Raw genomic sequence first — 25,192 nt, 5'->3', positions numbered from 1 at the left:
TGTTATATTCATTAAAAGGATAACTGAGAAACTAGGGGTTAGTTGTAAAATTACTGTTTTTATTTTTCGGTGAGTGGGAGTTAAATGAACTGTTTGTCAGGAAATTGTGGGAAAAAAATAGTCATACACTTTGAGCTAGTCACTCCTGAATCCGTGAGAATCATCGTTTTGTTAATTTCATCAACATGTTCATTTCTTTCAGCTCCATGTTCATGCATGTCTTTTAACCCGGAAACAAGAAGACTGTCCATAGGTCTAGACAATGGTACAATCTCAGTAAGTACACATAAATAAGATTTTCAGTTGAAATACTTCCCTTCCTGTGGAGTATGTATATGTGTATTGTGATGAGAATTATTTATTAGGTTTTTTTCTTCAAATTAACAAATTAATTTTCTTGCTAAGTCAAGTGGAAATTGCAATGCAGCAAATTCTGGTGAGGCGCAGGGAGAGCTATCATCAGTCTCAGCTTAAATGCCGACGAGATTCAGCTTGGCTTACACGTTCACAGCAGCTGGAATAGTAGGGGCGTTACCAGGCCACAGAGTGAACTACATGATCTGCGGGTTGGCGAGAGCAAGCTGTGATGCTAGTGACTTTGATAAGATGGTTAATCGCGGTGTCACACGATTCCCCACGCAAGTGACAGAACACAAGGGAAATGGCTCTCTTGGACCTGCGTGTCTGATCTCGTCTTTGATACTTGACGTTGTCGTCCTTCCTCGTTCTGCTCTTTGCTGTCTTCTTAACGCCCTCTAGTAGGTGAATAGAATTCTGTCAATTTGTACAAATTTGTTAAGAAAGCAGAGAATCTAGATTTAGTCTGTCGGGTAGATCCAGATAAATAGTAGACCCTTCGGTTATAGATCTTGAAGGAACTGAAGTGATCAGAGACTGGAATTTCAGGTTTTACTACTTAATCATGTTTTTGCATATTAATTTTAAACTAGTATATTAACTAGTAAGACAGCTGATCTGGTAAATTCTCCATTTTGGTATATTGTCCAGTATTGCCTTTAGAGACCCTGCTTTGGGACCTAGGAATTAGAGGACCCTCCTCTGGCCACACCTCCCCACAGGATGAGGGATCTGAGGGGCCAGGGGCATGTGCCCAGCCTAAGCCCTCACTCTACCTACCTCCATGCTCTGGGTACCTGACTCTGGAATTTTCTGCTCCCAGACAGCTTAGGGCCTGCTTCTAGGGCCTGCATGGGCCTGTTCCCTGGGTCCATCCAGAGGAGGATAAAACTAATAAATGTACCCTTAGCCTGAAGGGTGCCCCAGGGGCAATGGTTTGAGGTGAGTAGGTGTCCGCACGTGTGGGCAAGGCCCCTCAAGTTGTCGATAGAGCTGGGAATGGGAAAGGGGGTGTGGGCTGGCCCTCCCGTGTCACCACACTGTGGTGTGGAACTTCAAGAGGTCTAAAAATTCTAACTTTGTACCTGTGCCTCCAGGTGGTTGAAGGTATATTTGTCAAGATTGGAGGAAGAGACCGTATTTAATAGTTTAACTTGATTTATAACTTTTACGTATTTAGGCACATGGAATGTGGGTCTCCATTTCTAGTCTTTACCCAACCCCCCTGAGGGGTCTGAAGAGGTGGGCCTGACATTTGCTATTTGATCTTTAGTCAAAACACTTGTTTGGTGATCTTTATGGAAATTTTTTAACAATATTGTTACATATAAATCAGTCCATTGACAAATATTTATGGAAGTCCTATAAGATCTAATGCATTGTAGATCTGTAAAACCTGCACCTTAGGAGGACGGAAGAGAAGATCACGATACAGACCTTTGTCTTCTTTAAGGAGAGCCATTTTTAATAAGTGGGGTGTACGTACGATAAACTTGTTTTTAAAAGATAAGGGGAGATAACTGGATTGTTCAATGAATTGAAGTTTCACCGCAAAGGAAAATCTGAAAAAATAAGCTGAGATCCATTTATTGCCCAGCAGTTCGTGCACTAGTATGTGTAACACTCACTGTCCGCAGAAAGCCTTATGTGTATATAGCATATAGGTGATTCTCTGTATTTTTGAAATCAGTATGAGGGGTTAGTGGATACCGATACATTTGGCTTTGAAGGCAAGTTGAGAGTGAAGTAAGTTATGGAGAGTTCTGGCTTTTATTGTAAATAAGAAGAGGGGCATCTTAGCCATGATTCCTTTAGTAAATGAAAGTGCCAGAGAATCAGGACTTAAATCAGGAACCGGATTCTCCAGGTGTGTCAGCTCGGTGTTACCCGATCTTCTAAAAAAGATTAAGGACCTGGCTTGTATGAAATAATTTCCTTAGAAGTATTTCGTCTACATTGCTGAAGAAGATGAGTTGTATAACCTACCTATTCTCATCTGAAGAATTGTAAAGAGCTCTGTGTTAGGGAACGATACAGTGAAAGAACAGTGTGTTTAAGGTTCCGAATTCTCATTGATCACTACAAAAATAACTGGTTCTTTACTGAAAATGCTTATACAGAGTCTCAGCTGTTTAATAGTTTACTTTCTGGATGTGAGAAATCCTTTCCAGAGACTGTAAGTTTTCTGTTCCTTGAATATAGCAAATACATTTTGGAAGAAATACTATTGGTTAACTTATTTTGAAACACAGAAAGGAGGAAATTGGAAAGTAAATCCTTATTTCACTTTATTTTACTGAATAAAAGAGATTTAAGAGGCAGTTAACCTTGTGTCACTGAGTACTGTATTAAAGATGAAGTAGAGGTAACAAATGCAGACCACTCTTTCAGAAGTTTGGCCCCAGAAGGAAGTGGGGAGAGAGAGGGTGAGTGCTAGAACAAGATATGATAGTAGATGAGCAGCAACAGGGTCCAGGACGATTTCAAGAATTTAGCTTTGGGAAAGAATGGGGAGACTTTCAATTTTTAAGGTAGGGAAAGAAAGAGACAGTATTGAGATGTAAGGGAGGAATGACCTTTTATTTTTCTCATGAAGTAGCAAGTTGGATCACCTACTGAGAGAAGCAAAAATGAAGGTGGTATATTTTCATGTCTATAACTTTTGTTCTTTCTGATCATGTAGCCCAGAACCCACTTCTGCCATCTTGGTCTACAGTCCCGATTATCTCTCAAGGTCTTGTTCACATGTTATCTTTTCGTTCTCTCTCTCTCTCTTTTCCTTCCTTCCTTCCTTCCTTTCGACAGGTGGGTCCTGAGACCTCCCAAGTAAAATTAAAATTAATCACACACAGTACTCAATAGGTTAGTTATATCACATTGCTTATTTAACCTGTTTTGTAAAAAGTTTTCAAGTCTGTCTCCTCCATTAAATTGTTGAGTATTAAGGAACTGGCCAGTCTTTTATTCATCTCCTCTCTCAGTGGATCTTAAGTGTGGTACCTTGTACATATTAGGGGCTCAGTGAATAATTTGTTGAATAAGTTGTTGACTAAAGTATAAACACCATTATTATTAATGTAGCTGCTTGTAATAAGTACCTGCTGAACTTCTGAAACAGTTTATTGGTACAGTTCTTTTGCTATTCAAAATGTTTTTCACAATGGAATTAGCTTCCATAGGGGAAGAAGGTATGCCAATAATTTAATTCATCCTGAGTTTGAGTTTTCAGAAATGCCTTCTGTTTCAATGTTGACGGAAGTCAGATTGTGCTAACTGCTATTCATACTGAAGCAGGACTTTAGATTTTTCTGTCATAATGACTCATATATTCTAGCCAACCAACAAATATATAAATATCAACTGTGTGAAGAAGATTATGCTCAATTCTAACATGTGGCTCCCAGTCTCAGAGAACTTACTCAGTTGGGGCAAAATGAAAAATGAAGTTATGAAATACCTAACACATAGTAAAAAAATAACAGCAAAAGTAGCAGCACCCCAGTGAGTGTGATGTTGGCAAGGCAATGAGGTCAGATAAGAGTAGGAGAGAATGGTCTGGGGCAGCTCCATGGAGACTGGATGTGAGCTAGGATTTGATTAGCTAAAGATAGGAAGGAAAGGTATTTCAGGCAAAATGAATGGCATGGGGAAAAAAAAAAGATACTCATCTTTATAAATATATTTTTTCTTCTTCATCACAACTCTTAGGGTGCCAAAATTTTTATTAAAATCTTGCTAAGATAAATGCATAGTCACTGAAGATTTTTCGAACAAGGCCCCAAATGATAAAAATCTCTGTTCTTTGTAGATTACTCTCATACATGTGTTATGGGAAGTTTGATTGGGATGAGAGGAAACAATTGCTGTGTATAATGGTTAGCACTCAGGATAGAGGTTATTGTATAAAAATAAATGATATTGACCATGTATGGCTTTGTTGTTACTGTTTTGGTAGTTCTTGTGGTTATTATATTCTTAGAGTTCATATAGTTTATTCAAGGGAATGAAAGAGGAAAGAGAATAAACCTTTATTGAGCATCTACTATGTACCAGGCACTCTGCTTTACATACATCCCTCATTCCAGCTTCACAGTAATTCTATGATGTAGGTGGTATTACTCACATTTTTCGGATAAGGAGACTAAGGCCTAGAGAGTTCACGAGCTTCTCCAGCTCACTTAGCCAGGAAGCAGCTCTCAGCAAAGCTAGGGACTCTGTGTGTCTTGAAGCCTGGGCTTTCTTCTCACCCCATGCTGCTGGCCAGGAGCCACTCCTGCCTCTGTTAAAGGCTTTCCATCCTTCCTGTTGCCTCATTTGTTTATGGGTCTGTCTCTTTCACTAGACTGTCAACTACATGAAGGCAGAGACCATGTATGCTTCAGTGTTGTGTCCTGGACCACTATAGATGTTTTGTAAAAGTTGTATTAAAGGAAGGAGAGAAGGCATTTCAGCTCCCATCATCAAGATGCTACAACCAAAGTTGGGCACTTAACCAGCAGGATAAAATTACTCTCAACAGTTGAGTGTTATTGTGTGCATTTACAGAGTGCATCGTGTGTTTAAATGACCAGTTTGGGCGTGTAGAAGATTTTGATGTCCATACGCTGCTTCCTGAAATTAATAACACAGATACATGAAGAAAGCAACTAAAAAACCTAAGTAGAAACGTTATGTGTTCCTGAACGTTTGTGGGACTGATGGAAATCCTTGGAGTTCCTTTCCTTGTAGATGTGTCACTCTGGTCCCCGCCTACATCTTCACATTGGTTTCCTCTCTGTGTCTCTTTGTCTTCACATGGCCTTCTTATAAATCACTGGATGAAGGACTCACCCTAATCCAGTATGATCTCATTTTAACTAATTACATCTGCGGAGACCTTAGTTCCAAATAAAGTCATATTCTGAGGTTCCGTGTGGACATGAATTTTGGGAGGACACTATTCAACTCAGTACAACTGGTAATAATATTGTATCTACAGAATTTCCCTAACAGTGTCCTACCGATTGATTAGGAAACCATTTTGTGAATGTGTAAAATGATGCCTTTGGGAAGAGGTACCTAAAGTTATTAAAAGAGGGGGAGATAGGAAAAGATTAAAATTGAAAGAGAGACCTTAATTCTTCTATCTAATGCCACCTTCCCCTAGATTAAGTGACATATATTAGGTAGGTCACGTGTCAAGATAGTGGTGGCAGAACTAGGACTTCCTTGATCACTGGACAGATTTTCTTATCACACCAGGCTGATTTCTTCACACAACTAGGACAACCGAGTTGCAAGGAATTGCCCTAGGATGGTCACTAATGAATTGGAAGCTTGTGTTATTCCATGCATCTGGCCATTGCTAAAAAAAATATTTTTTAAAGAATTTGAGCCTTTAATGTAACAAGGTGGTTTGGATGAGTTGTTTATTGCTATGGGTTATAATGAGCCTACAGGGACTGAACCCAAATGGTGAGGTCACGTTCTGCAGTGAAGAGAAGTAACTTATGAATAAAGCACTTCAGCTGTACCCAAGCTGACTGTACAGTCGGACCACTCCTGCTGGAGGGAAAGTCCTGTTAAAACCTTCACCTTGATTGGCTCGGAGACAACAGTGCTATAGCCGACTGGCTCCTGTTTGTCAACAATCATGGCACATTTCAGGTTTTGTACTTAGAGAAGAATTGATGTTGCTTCTGGAATTTCCCTGCCTCCCAGGATTTCTAATGTGGTACCATATGTGAAAAGTAGCCTAACCATGAAGTCAACGGAGGCTGGATTTGAAGACAGTTTCAAGAGGCCCTGTGTTCAGAGAAATGTGGACCTGGAATCTGTAGGGCTTCCTTTTAAACTCTTAAATAATCTCAGTACTTACACTAGCTTATGATTGTCTCATTCTCCCATGGTTTCTACCACAAAAGACCATCATTTCTGAGTCATTTCATCAGTCTATGGCCCTGGGCTTTCTAGTGTGGGGAGTTCCTTTTATAGACTGTTAGGTGGCCATTCTCTTCTGAGCTTGTGCTAATAAGTTATAGTAAACTTAAATATGTATAAATATTTATATGTCAATATTAAATATCTACATATATATAGAGATATATCTTTTTTTCTGCTTTTAGCAGAACAAGAATCCCTGAGCGCTGACATGCCAGCTGCTTACTGTTTATTCATACAGTATAATTCATTGAAGGTGGTTTTGTCAAAGAAAACACTTACTGCGATCATGGGAGCTGTTGTCCCTTCAGTATTTGTGTGGGTCACCAACCTTCTCAGAACCTCTCAAGGACAAGCCTGTCTCTTCCAATTGTGTCATTGTATAGGTAGCCCTGTTGTCTTTTGTTCAGTACCTGAATGTTATCTAAAAACCTGGTCAAGTAGTACTGAATGCATATGCCAAGGGCTTTCTTTGGCTGCCAGTTATTTTGTGGCACCTCCATTACAATTATGAATTTTTGAAGAACCTCTTGATCGCCCTTTTAGACCGATTCTGTAGCATGAATACTGGTAGGAACACCCAGATTGCCCTATATTTTAAACTGGGTGCTAAGGAGATCCTGTAGAGTGTGTGGTAGATTGAAATCATTTATACAATATCTACAGGAGGTATCTGCCACAAAGGATGGCCTCATTAGTGTCATTGTATTACTATTTTATTTATTTAAAAAATTTTTTTAGCCATGCCATGCAGCTTGCAGGATCTTAGTTCCCCGACCAGGGATTGAACCTGGACCACAGCAGTGAAAGCTCTAAGTCACTAAATCACTGGACCACCAGGGAACTCCCTGTATTACTATTTTAGAAGGTGGTCATCCTCTTTTTATTGGAGTATAGTTGATTTACAATGTTGTGTTAGTTTCAGGTGTACAGCAAAGTGAATCAGTTATACATATACATATATCCACTCTTTTCTTTTTTAGATTCTTCTGGTGGTCATCTTCTTATCTTGGCCACATCAAGCAGTGTATCTATGGTTCAGAAAGGCAATAGCTAGGAATTGATGAGCGTATTATGTTCCAAGTTACTTTCCCTTTGTCTTATTCCTTAATAATCTCTCCCTCCCCCTGGATCCTTCCCATTGGCTTTTTTTTTTTTTTTGTGGTACGCGGGCCTCTCGCTATCGTGGCCTCTCCCGTTGCGGAGCACAGGCTCCGGACGCGCAGGCTCAGCGGCCATGGCTCACGGGCCCAGCCGCTCCGCGGCATGTGGGATCTTCCTGGACCAGGGCACGAACCCGTGTCTCCTGCATCGCCAGGCGGACTCTCAACCACTGCGCCACCAGGGAAGCCCTCCAAAGACTTGTTTGTAGTTGCTGTCTACATTTCCTCCTTCCCCTCTTTACTGAAACCACTGCCATCTGGCCTCCAGTCCCATCAATCTGTCCAAACAGCTCTGGCTGTGATTATAAAAGCTCTCCACATGCATCTGTACCACTGACATGTTTAGGTCCTCATCATGTTTGACCTCTCAGCAGCACTCAGCTCTGCTGTTTCCTCCTGAAATACTCCCTTCATGTCTATCCACGACACAGTACTCCGCTGGCTTTCCTCCTGTTCCCTGGCTGTTTTGTCTCTGTTTCCATCACAGGATGTCCTCGGACCAGCTTTGGTTCAGTGTTGGAGTTTCTCAACATTTGCCCTCCTAGGCCCCCGCTTCTCCTCTCTTTGGGCAGCCTCGCCAGTGTCATGGCTGCATTTGCTGCCCATGTGATCATAACTCTCAACTTTTAAGCTTTGTCCAGAACTTTTCTCTGAAATTCCAACTTCCCTCTTAGTATTTTCTGTTGAATGTCTCAGAAGAACCTCAAATTCATCAGGTCTAAAATCAGACTCCTTTTCCTCCCCTGGTCTTTTCCTCCCCTGGTCTTTCTCAGTGTTCCCTGTTGACGTGACTATAACCACTGACCATCCTGTGGCACGAGCCAGGGCTCTTTGGAGTTACTTTCCTCCTTTACCCTCAACTCTGTCCAGTCCATTATTTATGGATTTTTGCCCCCTAAATACCTCTCAGCTCCCCTCTCTCTTCATCATCATCATCGTCATCGTCACCATCACCACCACCACCATTGTCATTATCCTGCTCCGTCGTCTCCTCGGACCCCGCCCCCTTCACTGGTCATCCCACATCTGTGCTGCCTCTTCCACTCTGTTTTCCATATTGGAGCTATAGAAGGATCTTTTCAGAATACACATTTTATCTCGACATATCCTCTGCCAGACCTCTCTCAGGCTTCCCTTTGCTCTTAGCACACAGGCCAGAATTCTTCCCATGGCCTATGTGACCCTGCTGGGTCTGGCCCTGTCCTCCACAGCCGTGCTTTCCGCAGTGCCCTTCCTCCCTGAGTTCCAGTCTTAGCTGCCACTCTCAGTTCCTTATGCCCACCTTGTTCCCTCCGTTCCCAGGGCCTCTGCCTGGAGTGTGCTTCCTTTCTCTTCGCCTACTTAACTCTCATCCTCCAGATCTCAGTTTACTTTTCCTTTCCTTGGGGACGTCTTCCCTGATCTTCCGGCAGTTCGTGTCCCCAGATTATAAGTGTTCATAGCATTGAGCGCCCCTCCTCTGTAGCAGTTGTCATAGTTTGTATTTTATGTCTTTCCTGTGATTATTTGATTATTGCATGTATCCAGCGTAAGCTCTTCAAGGCGGCAGCTATGTCCACTTGACTCTCTTACATTCCTAGCATCCAGTGCAGTGCCCATGAATTAGAAGTGCTCTGCATATATTTATAGAATGAATTAATGAGTGAGTGAATGAATAGATATCGTCTATCAGGTTGACAATATATAGAGGTCAAGACAATATGTAAGAGGTTAAGTCTGAAATCAGACTGCTAAAGTCAGATCGCAGTTGTGTACCCACAAGTTGTGTCACCCTGGGCTAGTTGCTTTACTCTCAGTGCCCCAGTTTCCTTACTGTAAAATAGGGATAATAATTGTATCCATTTTACAGGGTTGTGATGAGGATTGTATGACGTACACATAAAGCTCTTAGGACAGTGCCGGTATGCGTCAAGCGCCCCATCAACATTAGCTTCTTATCAACATTATTGTCACCAGGAACAGCAGCATCTTCCGTTGGCAGGAACTAGGAAGCTTTGGTTAAAATCTCTGTCACGTGGCTTTCGCAGGCCAGTTACCAGGGGAGGAAATGTCTTAGTGATGGAACACTCCTTAGGATGCTTCAACTTATTTCTGGTTCCGTCTTCCATCTTTGCTGCATCATTACAGTAATTCACCACTGATTTGTAAAACACGGGCTATCAAATGCTATTTTTTTCTGCAAAAAAAGTTTATTATCCAAGTTATTACCATTCATCACCCTCAGGAAAAGGTTGAGCTTTGAGAGGACCCTAAAGATTGGAGAGGATGTAGCAAATTTTTCATCACAAGAGTCACCCTTCCTCCAGTGGACTGACTGGAGTCCTCCAGGGGACTGACTAACCCCAGTGGGTTACCAGCCATCGAGAGCTCTACCACTTTCTGTTCATTTGGGAATCTGAGTTTTATAGGCCAGAATGTCCAGAGAGCTATCTATGGTCCTGCAAGTATTCTTTCAACACTAGGAATCGGTCTTGTATCACAAATCTTCTATTAACCATTTCCATCTAGACGTGTGAGAATAATATTCTCTGTGTGCACACATATTTTGCTAGTTTTTATTTTGAGTTAATCTCTTATACAGACTATAGAGCCCGACCACGGTTCTCATGTCACTGTCGTGTAGATGGTTCAGAGCCCAGAGGGGCTGAGGTGGCATTTCCATGTCAATTACCTTTAAGGCATTCCTCCCAGAGTACCCTGAGGGCAGCATTTGTAGTGAGGTGAATGGACCTAGAGACTGTCCTACAGAGTGATGTCAGAAAGAGAAAAACAAATACCGTATGCTAACCCATATGTATGGAATCTAAAAAAAAAAATGGTTCTGAAGGACCTAGGGACAGGACAGGAATAAAGATGCAGATGTAGAAAATGGACTCGAGGACACAGGGAGGGGGAAGGGTAAGCTGGGACAAAGTGAGAGAGTGGCATGGACATATATACACTACCAAATGTAAAATAGATAGCTAGTGGGAAGCAGCCACATAGCACAGGGAGATCAACTCGGTACTTTGTGACCACCTAGAGGGGTGGGATAGGGAGTGTGGGAGGGAGATGCAAGAGGGAGGAGATATGGGGATGTATGTATACGTATAGCTGATTCACTTTGTTATACAGCAGAAACTAACACACCATTGTAAAGCAGTTATACTCCAATAAAGATGTTAAAACAATATATATTTTTTTAAGAAATTAAAAGAACCATCTGACATTTATTCCTTTGCAATAAAGCTTGAGAACTCACTAGAGCCAACATGTGTGAAGGAAGCAGTTATTCTTTTATAGCCCCTACGGTTGCTGGATTGCCACCACCTGGTGTTACTACACCTACTCTTTAATCTGAGAGCCTTGGAAGCAGGCTACCCCCTTGCCGGCTAGAAGCTTATGGTAGCAGAGAGGCGAGTAGCATTAGGTAGGCCCTGGTCCCTGGGGTGCAGTGCTGATGTTCACTGCTGAGCTTGTGTTTCTTAGTTTCACTGTGGTTGGATGCTGCTGACTCAGGGCGGTGGTAACCCAGAGGGGTTTTTGTTTCCAAAGTGGATGCCCCTCCCCATTTATTTACCGCTCCTCCAGCACCACATCTTGAATGTAGTAGGCGCCACAATCAACTCATCTCCAGTTTCGCCTCCTTAGAGAGGGAGGATGACTCTGCTCTCAGTTACCAGCAAATGTTACATTTTTATAAATACTCATTTGGTGTAGGAAGAAAACATCAGTATTAGACCATAAGCTCACTGAAGCAATTTACACAGTTGCAAAAAGACTGCTAACTGTATTCCCACATAGAACAAACAGCACAGCTTTTCCATTGGCTGCAATCACTCAGGGCCAACTGGTTTGCTCTGTTGGAGAGCAGTCAAAACAATAGGGCAGGTTTTTCCTCCTGAAGCTTATCTGTCGTGGATGGGAGAGAAAGGACCTAGAAGGGTGCCTGCTGTTTGGTGAGTGGTGGCTGGTTAATTAGTGGGGTGCTGTGAACCCTGAGCTCTCTCCAGACTTTCCCGCCGGCTCTTCCTTCTCTGGCAGAGCCTTAGATGCCTGGTGCTCTCTAGGGTTCTACCTTGTGCTGTATACTCTTTGTTCGTGATCTTCTCCTGTAATTATCCTACACCGACAGCTTTCAAGGCTCTGGCCCATTCTGTCCTCCGGAGCCTGAACTCAGACTCCAGCTGCTTACTTGGCATTCCTCCCACCTGGGAGTCTCCAGGACACCTCTGATTTAGCATATTCTAACTAGAAATAATTCTCTTGTCCCCAATATATGCTCTTTCTCCTTATTCCTTCAGTAAATGGCATCACCAAGTAGACCCAACCAGAAACAGGAGTTAGAGTAGATCCAAATTTTCCCCCAAACCTCACAGCAATACTGCCCTGGCCTGAGTATCTCAGAGCTGCTTCTGGACTCTCCCCTTTTGTCTCCTTTCACGAGGACTTTGCAGGTTTCTGTCTGCCGCAGCATTTGCTTGGACTGTTGCAATAAACTCCAGACTGGTCCTCCTGTCTCTTGTCTCGGCCCCCGGCTACTCTGCCATCAGATGTCCAAAATTCTAGTGTAATTAGGCCACTCCTCTGGGTATAAACTCTCCATAACTTCCAGAAGGATAAAGTCCAAATTCCTTGATTCCTGCCCACTTTGTCAGCCCTATATATCGCAACTCTCCTACCCAAATATCAGGTTTATTGCTTGCCCTTGTACGTGGGGTCCCCTTGCTAAAAAAGAGGTGTTATCCCTTACTGACCTCCTGCCCTGAGAAACTCCTCTCCCACCTTTAAGAATTAGCCTAAAACCCCAAACACATTCTTCTGAGAAGGTCGCCCTACCTCCAGGGTATGGGGTTCAAAGGCTCTTCTTCTTCTTCTTTTTTTTTTAAACTTATAACACACATGTACACATCCTCAATTTGGTTTTGTTTATTTTGTTTTGGTCACGCTGTGCAGCATGCAGAATCTTATTTCCCCAACCAGGGATCGAACCCACGGCCCCTGCAGTGGAAGCCAGAAGTCTTACCACTGGACTGTCAGGGAAGTCGCCAAAGGCTCTTCTTCTTCTTTTTTTGTTTTTGAAGTTTTTTTTTAAATTAATTAATTTATTTTTGGTGGTGTTGCGTCTTCATTGCCGTGTGTGGGCTTTCTCTAGTTGCGGCGAGCGGCGGCTACTCTTCGTTGTGATGCACGCCCTTCTCATTACGGGCTCTAGGCACCCGGGCTTCAGTAGTTGTAGCACGTGGGCTCAGTAGTTGTGGTTCGTGGGCTCTAGAGCGCAGGCTCAGTAGTTATGGCGCACGGGCTTAGTTGCTCCGCGGCATGTGGGATCTTCCCGGACCAGGGCTCAAACCGGTGTCCCCTGCATTGGCAGGCGGATTCTTAACCACTGCGCCAAAGGCTCTTCTTAAGAGTTCTCTATCATTTAGTTCAAATGTCTACTTCAGAATTTACGTGATGATTATTAGTTCACATGTAGGTTTCATCTATATGATTGTGTATTAAATAACACATATATAGTTCCTAAAAGTACCCGGTATATAGGACAGATTTAGTGCTGATACCCTTGTTTTCTTGACCTCTGTTAGCCCAAGCAGCTTGAAGGCAGGAGCCACGTTCTGTGCGTGGCCGTTTCCAGTACCCAGTCCAGAGCTTGCATGAATTGGAAGCTCAGCAGTAGTTTCCAGGTGAATAAAAACCAGACCGGTTTCCTGCGTGTTTTCATCCAGAAGCTCTTTCTCCTTTCACTTGCATTCTTGTTTTCTAGTCATCCTTACAGAAGCCCTCGTTTCCCACCAGCTCTCTGATATGGAGGAAGCCAGTGTTTTAATTCTTTTCCCTCCCTTAATCAGGTAGAGCTTACTCAGAGCTGGTGGGAAAAATCATTGTTAACACACTGCCTTCATAGAGCAGGGGTAGACCCTCCTGGTGGCTGAGGCATGAACTTGGCTCCCAGAGAGAACTGCATCTGAATTCCAGCCCTACCATCTTTTAGCTGAATAATGATGGATGAGTTGGTTAACTTCACAGAAACCTCAATTTATGCACTGTAGATTGGGCATAATAATACGTTCCTCGTGGGGTCGTTGTGAGGATTACATGAGGTAATTTATATAAAGTCCTCAAAAACTGGTAATCATTATTTTTATAACAGAAATTCTGTTCATTTCAAGAAAAGATGAACTTGAATTTACTTCTTGGTAAGGTTAATAATTATATCTGAAATTAAAGAGTATTATTTTTCATGCAATTATTTGCCACCTCAGTTTAAAGATAATATTTAAAAACTCATAATTTTTAAGCCAGTTTGTTTCTTGTGAGCACCATTTTGGGCTAGTAAAACTGATTTTATATGTAATTTTTTCCAGTCTTATTGAGAAATAATTGACATACGTCACTCCGTAAGTTTAAGGCATACAACGTGATGGTTTGATTTACATATACTGTGAAACAGTTACCGCAATAGGTTCAGCTAACCTCCATCATCTCATATAGATATGACAGAAAGAAAAGAAAGAAGAAAAGAAAAAAGAAAATATTTGTTTTCTCCTTGGTAATGAAACTCAGCTCTCTTGACTCTCCTATATATTGTACAGCACTGTTAACTATATGTAATGTTTGCTTTCTACTTTTGCTCACTACTTGCTATCTGCATATTTATTGGTTTGAATAATGTTCAGGGCCGAAAATTTGTGAATTTCAATCCAGAAAAAGGTACTTTAACATTTTAGTACAGAGACCATGGTTAGAGACTCTTAACATTAAAAAGCAACACATCACTCTGTTTTCCTATTGACTTAGGAAGTAAAACATTGATTAGTCCTAAGATGTGAGTTAAAAGAGTATACTGTCCATTTTTGGGCATTGATTACAAAAAGTAATAGCTTAGCAATTAGGCTCTCTTCCTTTTTTCTTTTATAATTTGACCCCCTGGTAATTGTACATACTTTGATTCAAACCTACCCTAGCATTGAACCCTAAATAGAGAAATCTAGTTCCTACTTCCACATCTACTATTGATGAGCAAATCGTTTAATCCTTTTCTGGTGTTTTCTCTAAATGAAAACATAAACTGTATGTCATACTTATATACTGTAGCCATCACTGAAATGTTATACCGTATAATATGTTTGTATAGCATTTTAATATAGTATTATTTGAAAGGTTACACTGCATAATATGTTTGTATAGCCTTATAATGTAGTATTATTTTCACATATTTCAAAAGTATATTAATAGAGAGCTACTATATAAATTAATATATTACTTAAAATGAGATTTTTTAAAAAATAAATAAATTTATTTATTTATTTTTGGCTGCATTGGGTCTTTGTTGTTGCGCACAGGCTTTTCTCTAGTTGCGGTGAGTGGGGGCTACTCTTGGTTGTAGTGCACAGGCTTCTCGTAGCAGTGGCTGCTCTTTGCAGAGCACAGGCTCTAGGCGCACAGGCTTCTGTAGTTGTGACACATAGGCTCAGCAGTTGTGGCTCGTGGGCTCTAGAGCACAGGCTCAGCAGCTGTGGCACATGGGCTCAGTAGCTCCACGGCATGTGGAATCTTCCCGGACCAGGGCTTGAACCCATGTCTCCTGCACTGGCAGGCGGATTCCCAGTTACTGTGCCATCAGGGAAGTCCCAAAATGAGATTTTAATGCTTTCATTCAATTCCTTTAACACATGTATTTTGAGCAGGTACTATGTGCCAGGGAGTTTTCTAGGTGCTTGAGATACACATCAATGAACTCTCCCCTCTCCCCTCAAAAAAATCCCTCTCTTTGTGTATGTTGCATTTAGTAAACATGAAATACGATAATTCATGTATGTTAGAAAGTAATAGATGCTATGGGGAAAACAGAGAAGAGTGAATGGGATTGGAATATGAGGGTGGGGCAGGGAGATGGATTGTGATTTTTTTTTAAAGGTGGACACATTAGGCCTCATTGAGAAGGTATCTTTTGGACAGAGGACTTGAAGCTTGGGGTAACGAATCACACTGATATCTGGGAAAACAGTGTTTATTTTATTTTTTTATATGCTTTTTTGCCTTCTGTATACTTTCTTTTTTTTTTTTTTTTTTTTTTTTTTTTGCGGTACGCGGGCCTCTCACTGTTGTGGCCTCTCCTGTTGCGGAGCACAGGCTCCAGACGTGCAGGCTCAGCAGCCATGGCTCACGGGCCCAGCCGCTCTGCGGCATGTGGGATCTTCCTGGACCGGGGCACGAACCTGTGTGCCCTGCATCGGCAAGCGGACTCTCAACCATTGTGCCACCAGGGAAGCCCCTGTCTTCTGTATACTTTTTAAAATTTTTATTTATTTATTTTTGGCTGCATCGGGTCTTAGTTGTGGCATGCAAGATCTTTTGTTGTGGCGTGGACTCTTCATTGCAGTGCACGGGCTTCTCTCTAGTTGTGGTGCGTGGGCTCCAGAACACGTGGCCTCTGTAGTTGTGGCATGCGGGCTCTCTAGTTGTGGCGCTCGGGCTCAGTAGTTGCGGCGCGCAGACTTAGTTGCCCTGTGGCATGTGGGATCTTAGTTCCCCTACCAGGGATTAAACCAGCGTCCCCTGCATTTGCAAGATGGATTCTTAACCACTGGACCACCAGGGAGGTCCCTGGGAAAGCAGTGTTAAAAGAGAGGCACAGCCAGTGCAAAGAACCTGAGGCAGGAGTGTTTATAATATTAGTACAATTAAAATCTCGACATATTTCTCTTTTATAAAAACAAGAAGTGATTATTCCTTTATTTTAAAATACTTATTAACTTTCATACGTGGTATAATGGGGAAAATGTTGGACCTGTGGGAGATACTTTTTTAAGACAACAAAAATTCCATTACTTTCAACTTAAAATCTATAGGGAAGGATAAAATAATCTGATCAGCGATAGCTCTAATTTAATGCAGATTCTGATCAATATCATAAAAGAGTTTATAGTGTCTCTTGAACTTCAGCAAAGGAAAGATATATTCTGCCTGGGTGATCGTACAAATGCAGACTATTCAACCTTGCCCAGAAAGTTAGGTTTGAAAAGTGTTGGAGATTGGGGAAAGGGAACAGTTTCTTGGGAAAGGAGAGACTCCAGCAGAGGCTAGGTAGTAAGAGATGTTTAGTCCACTGTCAAGGACAAATGTCATTTAGTTGGAAATACACTGGCAGGGGCATGGGTTCAAGAAGGATGGTAAGAATCTGATGACTAAATGTGTAGGAGAAATTGAGTGGAGAGAGAGGCTAATTGGTGAGGATTACTCCCAGGCCAAACTCGTTTTGGTCCAGTTTACATCATTGCTCCTGTCTACAGCCAGCCTGGGTCCTGACTGGTCAGTGCCCATGACATACTGCTTGGTCCTGCTTCAAGGTGTCAGACTTGGGAAACAGGGATGATGAAGGAGGTATTAGTGGTACTTGGTGCTTATCTTTCTTTCATGTCTGCTGTATATTGTATTGTCATCCAGATTCTCTGAAGAGTAGAGTGATTTCAGAATTTGCCCTGTAATATTTTCCTTTGCTCATAGAAATTCAGTGAGACATTCACCTGGTTTCAGTCCCCTTTTGAAGAGCCTCTTTGAGGTTTGTGTGAGTTAAAAGATCAGTAGATAAAAAATTCAAGAGATAGACCCAAGTTTCAAACCTGGGTTGTGCAATCAAGTACACCTGTGACCTTGAATAAGTCCCTTAGTATCTCTGGACTTCAGTTTAATCTAAAGAATGAGTCATTGTGCTAGGACCCCTTACAAACTCTAAAATTTCAAGAAATCCAAAACTTAACAACCAGAGATCCAAACTTCTTTCACCAGCTGCTTTCATAAGTAGGAACAGTAGTTTCCAGCCTTGGCTATTGCACTGAACTTCATGACATCACCTATAAGCAGTTTTCAATTTCAGCAGGCAACTTTTATGTTCAGAACAATTTTGTCAAAAGTTTTGAGCCTTTTTTTGTTTAAAAAGTAAGTATGAACAACTAGCCTTTTGTAAACTGATCTCCCATGTAATTTGCTGTTAATATTATGGCAGAATTTTTATTGTGTGTGGATGTTTTTACGGTAGTCAGTCTCTTTCACTATCTGTGCAACGTAATGGGGATGCAGAATACTTCAGCGACTCTGTGGGATACATCAGTGTTCTGGCTTCATATTCTGGCCTTGAGCAGGATATTCCTTATTCACTGAATGACTTCCAAGAGCATTTGTCTTTAAGATTCTGAAATTTGCCAGAGGCAGCCATGGAAGTGCTCACATCTAAACTTGTGTATCTTTTGCCTTTTACCCTCTCTCTCCCTTCCATCCTCTTGGGAGAGATGTTATTGAAAAACCAACTGCATCTGGTTACCTGCATTCGGTGATGAAGGACTAGGGGTAGGAAAGCACAAAAACATGTTACTGTTGATGTAAAGAAAGGTGAGGACAGCTAAACAATTAAGCACCCAGGCAAGCCTAGAGAGAGAGTAGGTAGACGTGTGTTTATGTGAGGAAAAACCTTGAAATTGTGTTTTGTGTCTAAACCTGTATCTGAAGGAGAATTTATCAAAAGTATTTGTAAACCTGAATTTGTTTCTTTGTAGGTGATATTTTGAATCTAGAGAGGCCAACAGCTGCTGTTGCTACACAAACCCCAATTATCTTTTCTCTTGCTTCAGATGCTTCCAAGTAATGTAACATGTTAGTCTTCTTAGAAATATGACTAAGGGTTTCTTACAAAGTTAGACCTGAGGCTGGGGGTTTGCAGCTAAAGCATTCCTTCTCCCCACTTCTTAAAATGCATGTAGTTAGAAAAGATTAGGGCCATTAGGCATTTCATGGAAGGGGGAAAAGGCTCTTACCCTCCCAGTTCCTGGGTGGAGACAATGTTCCATCGTTTGGTAGCCAGCGAAGCCTCTTTTCATAATTTAAAAACAAACAAGAATAACTCAACTCTCCAGGCAAATTGGCAGAATCTGAGTGAAGGTTAATCAAAACCAAAAGTCAGGTCAGTCACTTACCCAGTTGTTCTCAAACTGTGATCCGTGAGGTCAAAGCTGTTTTCATAATAATACTAAGATGCTATTTGCCTTTCTTTTTTTCCATTTTCTCCAGAAGCAGAGACGAAGAGCCAACTATCTTCTATTAATGAGATTTGCAAAAATGGAAAACAGTGCCACTCTTTCCACTTAATTTTTTGTTCTGCACAATGTAGATATTTTCATAAAGTATGTTATTTATATTACCATGTAATAAATTTAATATTGTTCTTTTAATGAATTAATAGTCTACAATTTTCTCTGTTTTAATTTCAAATATGATGAATATCAATAGATCCAACCCAGGGGTTCTCAATAATTTTTAAGAGTAAAGGAAACTAGAGACCCGAAAGTTTGAGAACTGCTGATTAAACAAAAAGACAACTAAGAGGTACAAATTGCAGGCCACTGATTGGTAAAGTGTGGAGACAGCCATAAGTAAGAACATGAGAATCTTCGAGGTTCTTTCTTAGCATCATCCTTCTGGGATTTGAATTTTTTGGTTCTTGTGCAGAAAGGAAAAATAAAGCACATATCGAAAGCAAATCCAAAGAGAGAGCAAGACATATTGGTAGAAAAGGGCCAAATGAGAACCCCATGGATGAGATGCAGACTCCTTCGCTCCTCCTTCTGCGGAGTAGTGACCTCCTACAGTGGATGCTTAGCTCAGAGGCTGGCTAGGGGCTTCATATGGGCTGGCTAGGGTCCTAGTGAGAAAAATTAATTAGGCTGGTCAGATTCCTGCCTTGAATTTGAACCTGGAGGTACTAAGAGAGCAAGCCAGTGGGTGAAGGTAAAGCTGAAAGGTCACGTAGAGAGGGGCCAGAGGGGCGGTGATGGCCACATGCAAGCTCCAATTATGAGGGAACAGAAGCTGAGTTGTTGGATGGGACTGGTTGGTTGAGAAAAGATAGCAGGAAAAAACAGAGATAACAGGAGAGAGGCCCTGAGCCTGCAAGAGAGAGACAGAAGTGGCAGCGTGGTTTCAGTGGCCACTGCTTCCCGTCTCTTTACAGTAAATTCTCTCTTCTTTACTGGCTTGAGTTCCCAGCAACCAAAAGAGCCTGAGTGAAACATACAGAGTAACACAAGTGTGCAGATTATAAGGACTAGCACAGTTTGTATGATTAAGACTTGAATTTGATTCTGAACCACCTGGTAGCCAAGGCAACAAGGAGACACTGTTAATCATGAAACTGGATAATAAAAAAGAAGGCAGGGTAGTTAAGAATTTTCTAATACTGAATTTATAGTCAATCACCTTCTTATGTATGGCGGTTCCTTAAAAGATTAAAAATAGAATTACCATATGATCCAGCAGTCCCGCTTATGAATATATATACCCAAAATAATTCAGAGCAGGATCTGGAAGAGAGATTTATACACCCATGTTCATGGCAGCATTATTCACAATAGCCAAGAGGTGAAAGCAACCCTAATGTCTCTCTCTCTCTCTTTTTTTTTTTTTTTTAATTGGGGTATAGTTGCTTTACAGTGTTGTGTAATGTCTCTTGACAGATGAATAGATTTTTTTTTAATGTGGTAAATACATATAATAGAATATTATTCAGTCTTAAAAAGGAAGGAAATTCTGACACATGCTACAACATTGATGAAATAAGCTTTCTGAAAGGGCATTTTGCTTTATGAAATCAGCCAGTTACAAAAAGACAAATATTGGGGCTTCCCTGGTGGCGCAGTGGTTGGGAGTCCGCCTGCCGATGCAGGGGACACGGGTTCGTGCCCCGGTCCGGGAGGACCCGCATGCCGCGGAGCGGCTGAGCCCGTGAGACATGGCCGCTGAGCCTGTGCATCCGGAGCCTGTGCTCCGCAACGGGAGAGGCCACAACAGTGAGAGGCCCGCGTACCACAAAAAAAAAAAAAAGACAAATATTGTATGATGGTCCTCATGTGGAGTATCTAAAGTAGTCAAAATCATAAAAAAAAAAAAAAAAAAAGATGGTTACCAAGGGCTGGGGGAGGGCTGGAAATTAGTGTTTAATGGGTATAGAGTTTCAGTTTCATAGAATGTTCCTAGAGATACATTGTGCAACAGTGTGAATATACTTTACACCACTGTACACTTAAAAATGGTTAAGATGGTAAATTCAATATTACGTATTTTTACCACAATAAAAAATGTCAGTCACCCTCATGTAAATTAATAATTGAGGTACTAAGTAATATATTTGACAATGTCGTGAACATTTTTAAAGCAGAAGCAGAAATGGATTTTACATGGAAATGTAAAATGAGAATTTTACCAATATGGAGCTTCCCAACAAGATTCTGGCTTTAGATCAATTTCTACTTTATGAAGGCAGATGCAGGAAGAAGACACCTCTGTTCCCAACCAGAAATGTAGTACCTATGTGTTCAAGAAACTTTTCATATATTTCCTCTCCTCAGTAATGGCTTTGCCTAGGCACACATAGAGGAGTACCTCAGAGCTGTGTACTTTGTGACACTTTTGCTGGGTAGTTAAGCTGATGACATTCCTCCCTTCATTTTTCATCACGTTTGGGCTGAGTTAAGAGTTCCTGTTTATTTTTCGTATGACCTTGCTGTTGGTTTGACTTTTCTTTTCCCCTTGTGGAAGAGGAAAACCTATACAGAGACTCTGATTCAGTTTTCCTTATAATAATTAGATTTATCAAGCATTAAATCAATTTATATGTTCTGATATGCAACAAACACAACAGACTCAGTAGCAAATTATCTGATTTTAGACATTTCTACTCTCTCAAGTAGTGCTATATTTTAAGAAATAAGAGCTCATTGGCAAACTTTCAACTAAAGCAAGAAACTTTATATTTATATATATTTTTAATGTGGAAGATACCATGGTTCTATTATTAGAATTCTTCAGGATCTATTTCACTGAAGCTTGATAAGTGAGCAGGTGGGCCGTGCTTAGAGCTGTGTAGCATTCCCTTACTGTAAACTCAGACAGAGAGTCAGGATAACCATGGGAACAGCAGAGGAGGTAAGCTCCTTGCTTGCTAATTTAATTAATATCGATTGTTCAGAAGTTCTTCTATTTTGCAGTGGTTGAACATCACTTTGTAAGAAAAGAAAGAGAGAGAGGGAAGGAGGAAGAAAGAAAGAAAACTGGTCAGGAAATATACTTGGTCTAGGGTGAGGGCTGCTGCCTTGACATTCACACAAAATTAGGGTGTCTTTGAAGCGGTGTGGATACTTTAATTTCTTCCAGCACCTGGGCCATACTGTGCTCCTGTCATGCCTGCCTGGTCCCTGGATGGAACCAGAAGCTGCAGCATGGCACTCTGGATCCTAGTCTGCTGTTCCATTACTTCCTGCATTTCCCAGAAGAATCCAGGACATCCCTGGAACTTGTGATGTGTAGGAGTCTAAGGATGACCAGAAAAAAAGCCCAAACATACCTTTCATTTGAGTGAAAACATAACGTACTGCCTGTTGACCTCTTACTTAGACTGACAAAAAGCTGAGGAACAACATGACTCAGGTGAAGGTGACCCCTGTTACCAAACGAGAGCCCTGGTATCTACTTGACAGAGGAGTTTTTATAAACCCATAGGAAATAATCATCGTTCTTGTGAAACATGCCTTGAGAGGGTCGAGAGCGGCATGTGTGTACACAAGCACAGGCCTTGTTGACATTCTTTAATGGCAGGGCATATTGGCAACTTTTCCTTTCAGTAGATGTTGCCCAAATAAAGGAATACTACCATCTGATTGACTCATTCTGCAGGACCTGGTTTTCATAGGAATTCAAAGAGACGAGGAGTAGTAGAAAAGTGTTGAAAAATGTATGAAGAAGCTTAATAGCATTACTCCATTTTTATTTTCTGCTGCAACCCCCAGTCCAAAGCTCCATCAATAACGGCCCTTAACATTGGGACATAACCAGTCTTGCCAGTTTTTTTCTCTTTTCTTATCTTTCCTTAATTTGATCTGAAACGTGCCTTCTTCCTTTCCTTCTAAATCTTAGGAATGGAATGGTGCTTCATTCTGCCTTGGCAGTTACAGTTGTGTTAAACGTCCCATGTAACCTTGTACCCTCTCCTGTATTGATCATGTCACTGTAGCTGCCACAAATCAAGATTTCTAGTGGGTCAGTAGTGTCTCCCAGGAACTGTGATATCACTATTTTTCAGTTTTAGTCCAAAAACAGCAATCATAAATCTGTCTTTTTTTTTTTACTCAGTTTACCGAGGAATGAAAAAACAATCCCACTCACAGAAATTAACAAAAATCTAAATATGATCTCAAAAAGAAATATGTGAAACTTTGCTGAAGAAAATTATAAAGTGAAGAAGACTTTTAAATGTCAGTTCTTCCTGAATTTAGAGATTTAGTGCAATTCCAATCAAAATTCTTCATGTGATCTTTCTTTTTGTCACAAAAAAGGTTATTATAATGATCATCTAGCTACATTTTTTTAAGAAGAGAAATTAGGACACACATAGCTTCTGTGTTAACACATATTTTTTTTTAACACATATTTTGTACCTGCAGTAACTAAGTCATTTTTATTTTGACGCAAGAATAGAATAGCAGATCGATAGAGCAGAGTTAGATAACTACCGAAGAGACCCATCATATGTAAGAACATAATATATGGTAAAGAAGACATTAGAAATTAGTTGTGGATGGGAAAAGTTTTTAAATAAATAGTGCTGAAGCAGTTGGTTTTCTCTTAAGAAAAAGATCAATTTTCGATTTTAATCTTCACTTCATGTCCTATACCAAAATAAATTCCAGGAGCTTAAAGCACCTTTAAATGTACAAAGTAAAGCTTTAAAAAAGAAAAACAAAAAGCTGGAAGTAAACAGACTGGGCATTTATAAACAGTCTCTATCAGGAAGAACATGTAAGCTTAAAACAGTGGAAATCACAAAGGAAAATATCATATTTGATTACATAAAATTCAAAATTTCTCACTCTGAAAAAGCTGCTTGAATACAATTTAAATGAAAACAACAAATAGTTGCTTAAAATATGATAGAGAAAGGATACTATGCTCAATCTGTGATAAGCATATACAAATAGATAAAAACACTAAAATCCTGTAGATAGCAGAAAAAGTCACAAAAGAGGAAATATTAAGGGCTAGTAAACATTTTAAAGTGTTAAAGTTTTTAAATTCTATTTTTAGCTAAGGAATAGCAATTTTAGAATTACAAATTGGCTAGAATTGAATAAAATAGGCTCTCGTACACTGATAGAGGGGACATAAATTGACACAAACTATTTAGAAAAAGTATTGGTGATATGCAATGAGAGCTTTAGAACTATTTGTACCTTTATATGAATAATTCCATTTCTAGAAAACCATCCAAAGAAAACCATCATAAAAACAGACAAAGATTATTTATAAAGATAATCTCAATTTTTTATAGTAATAAGAACTGGTGTTTTAGAAACATTATGGTCAGGGACTAATTAGTTAAAATCTTATATAGCCTTCCAGTGGAATATTATGTAGCCATTAAACTTATGTTTTCAAAGAATATTTAATAACATGGGAAATGCTTCAATAGTACTACTATTCCAGTTGTGTTCTTATGTATACCAGGGCAAAGATTGAAGAGCAAAATAATCAAAATATTAACAGTATTTATCACTATTTGGTAGAGATATAGACAATTTAAATTCCCTTCTTGATATTGTTCCATAGTTTTTGTTTATAGTAAGCATATTACTTCTATAATCAGAAATTAAATATTAAAAATAAAGCACAATTCTCTAGTGCAGTTATTTCTGAATTTGAAATTCAAATAGACAAAAAATAAGGAAAAATATACACTATTTGAAAATTATCATCAAGTTTCATTGGACGGATATACAAATAGGTCTAGAACTTTGGATAAAATACATTTTTTTCTCATCTACAGAACACTTATAAAATCGTTAATCTTGACCACAAAGAAAAATCTTAACTAAATTCTAAAAAGTAAAAATGTTATATGTTTACTGAATATAAGCTAATAAAACTAGAAATTAACAAAAAATAGGCATAAATGTAACTGCTTATAATTAAGAGTTTTTTCTAAGTAACTCCTAATTTAAAGAGGAAATGAATATATAAGTGATATATTTCTGTAATTCATAAAACAATATAGAAATTGTTTTAAAAGCAAGCAACTTTGTATCAAAACCTATGGGATACAGTCAAATCTATATTTAGACAATTTTACCTTAAAATATTACTACTTTAAAATAAAGATGTATACATGTGAACCAGGCATTCAGTTTAATTTATGAACAAGTGATAAAAATAAACCAAAAGAAGGTTGGAAGAGAGAATTATAAAAATAAATACTGAAATTAGAGATAGGGAAGACAAAAAGACAGCAAATAAAACCAAAAGCTGGGTTTTAGGAAGTACTGATAAAATAGATAAATTCCTAGCACGTGTCATTAAGGAAAACTATAAAAATAAAAGGCAGGTGCTATTAAGCATAAGAAAACAGATATAACCACATTATATTTGTAACCACCTAATTCTGCTATAACACAACATACGTTTTTTAAAATCACTGCACTGTGCAGAATCACACAGTTAAAACCATAGGACATATGGGGAAAGTAGGGACACAATACTCAAAAACTTTGTCCAAACAACAAAAACCAACCAACTTTGCTGGTGATACGTAAAAAATAAAGATAGGACACTCGTTAAAATGCTAGCACAGTTTTTACACGTGTATTAAATGGTTGGGGAATCCATAAACATTACGATATATACAGAACTTTACCTGGAAAAAACCCTGAAATTTGCTTGTGGAAGTGGACCTC

The 25,192-nt window shown here is 40.0% G+C and overlaps 1 protein-coding gene across 1 annotated transcript in view; it reads left to right on the top strand.

Annotated features, from left to right (window-relative positions):
• Positions 1–25,192, top strand: part of WDFY2 (WD repeat and FYVE domain containing 2) — a 171,840-nt gene that overhangs the window by 88,474 nt on the left and 58,174 nt on the right. Inside the window, exon 3 of the mRNA XM_065896046.1 lies at positions 203–276. Within this exon, the coding sequence (XP_065752118.1) occupies positions 203–276 (74 nt within the window). The remainder of the gene's footprint in view (positions 1–202; positions 277–25,192) is intronic.

The sequence above is a fragment of the Phocoena phocoena genome, chromosome 18, assembly GCF_963924675.1.
Source record: "Phocoena phocoena chromosome 18, mPhoPho1.1, whole genome shotgun sequence".
In the NCBI taxonomy this organism is placed as follows: domain Eukaryota; kingdom Metazoa; phylum Chordata; class Mammalia; order Artiodactyla; family Phocoenidae; genus Phocoena; species Phocoena phocoena.
This window is presented reverse-complemented; position numbering and strand designations above follow the sequence as displayed.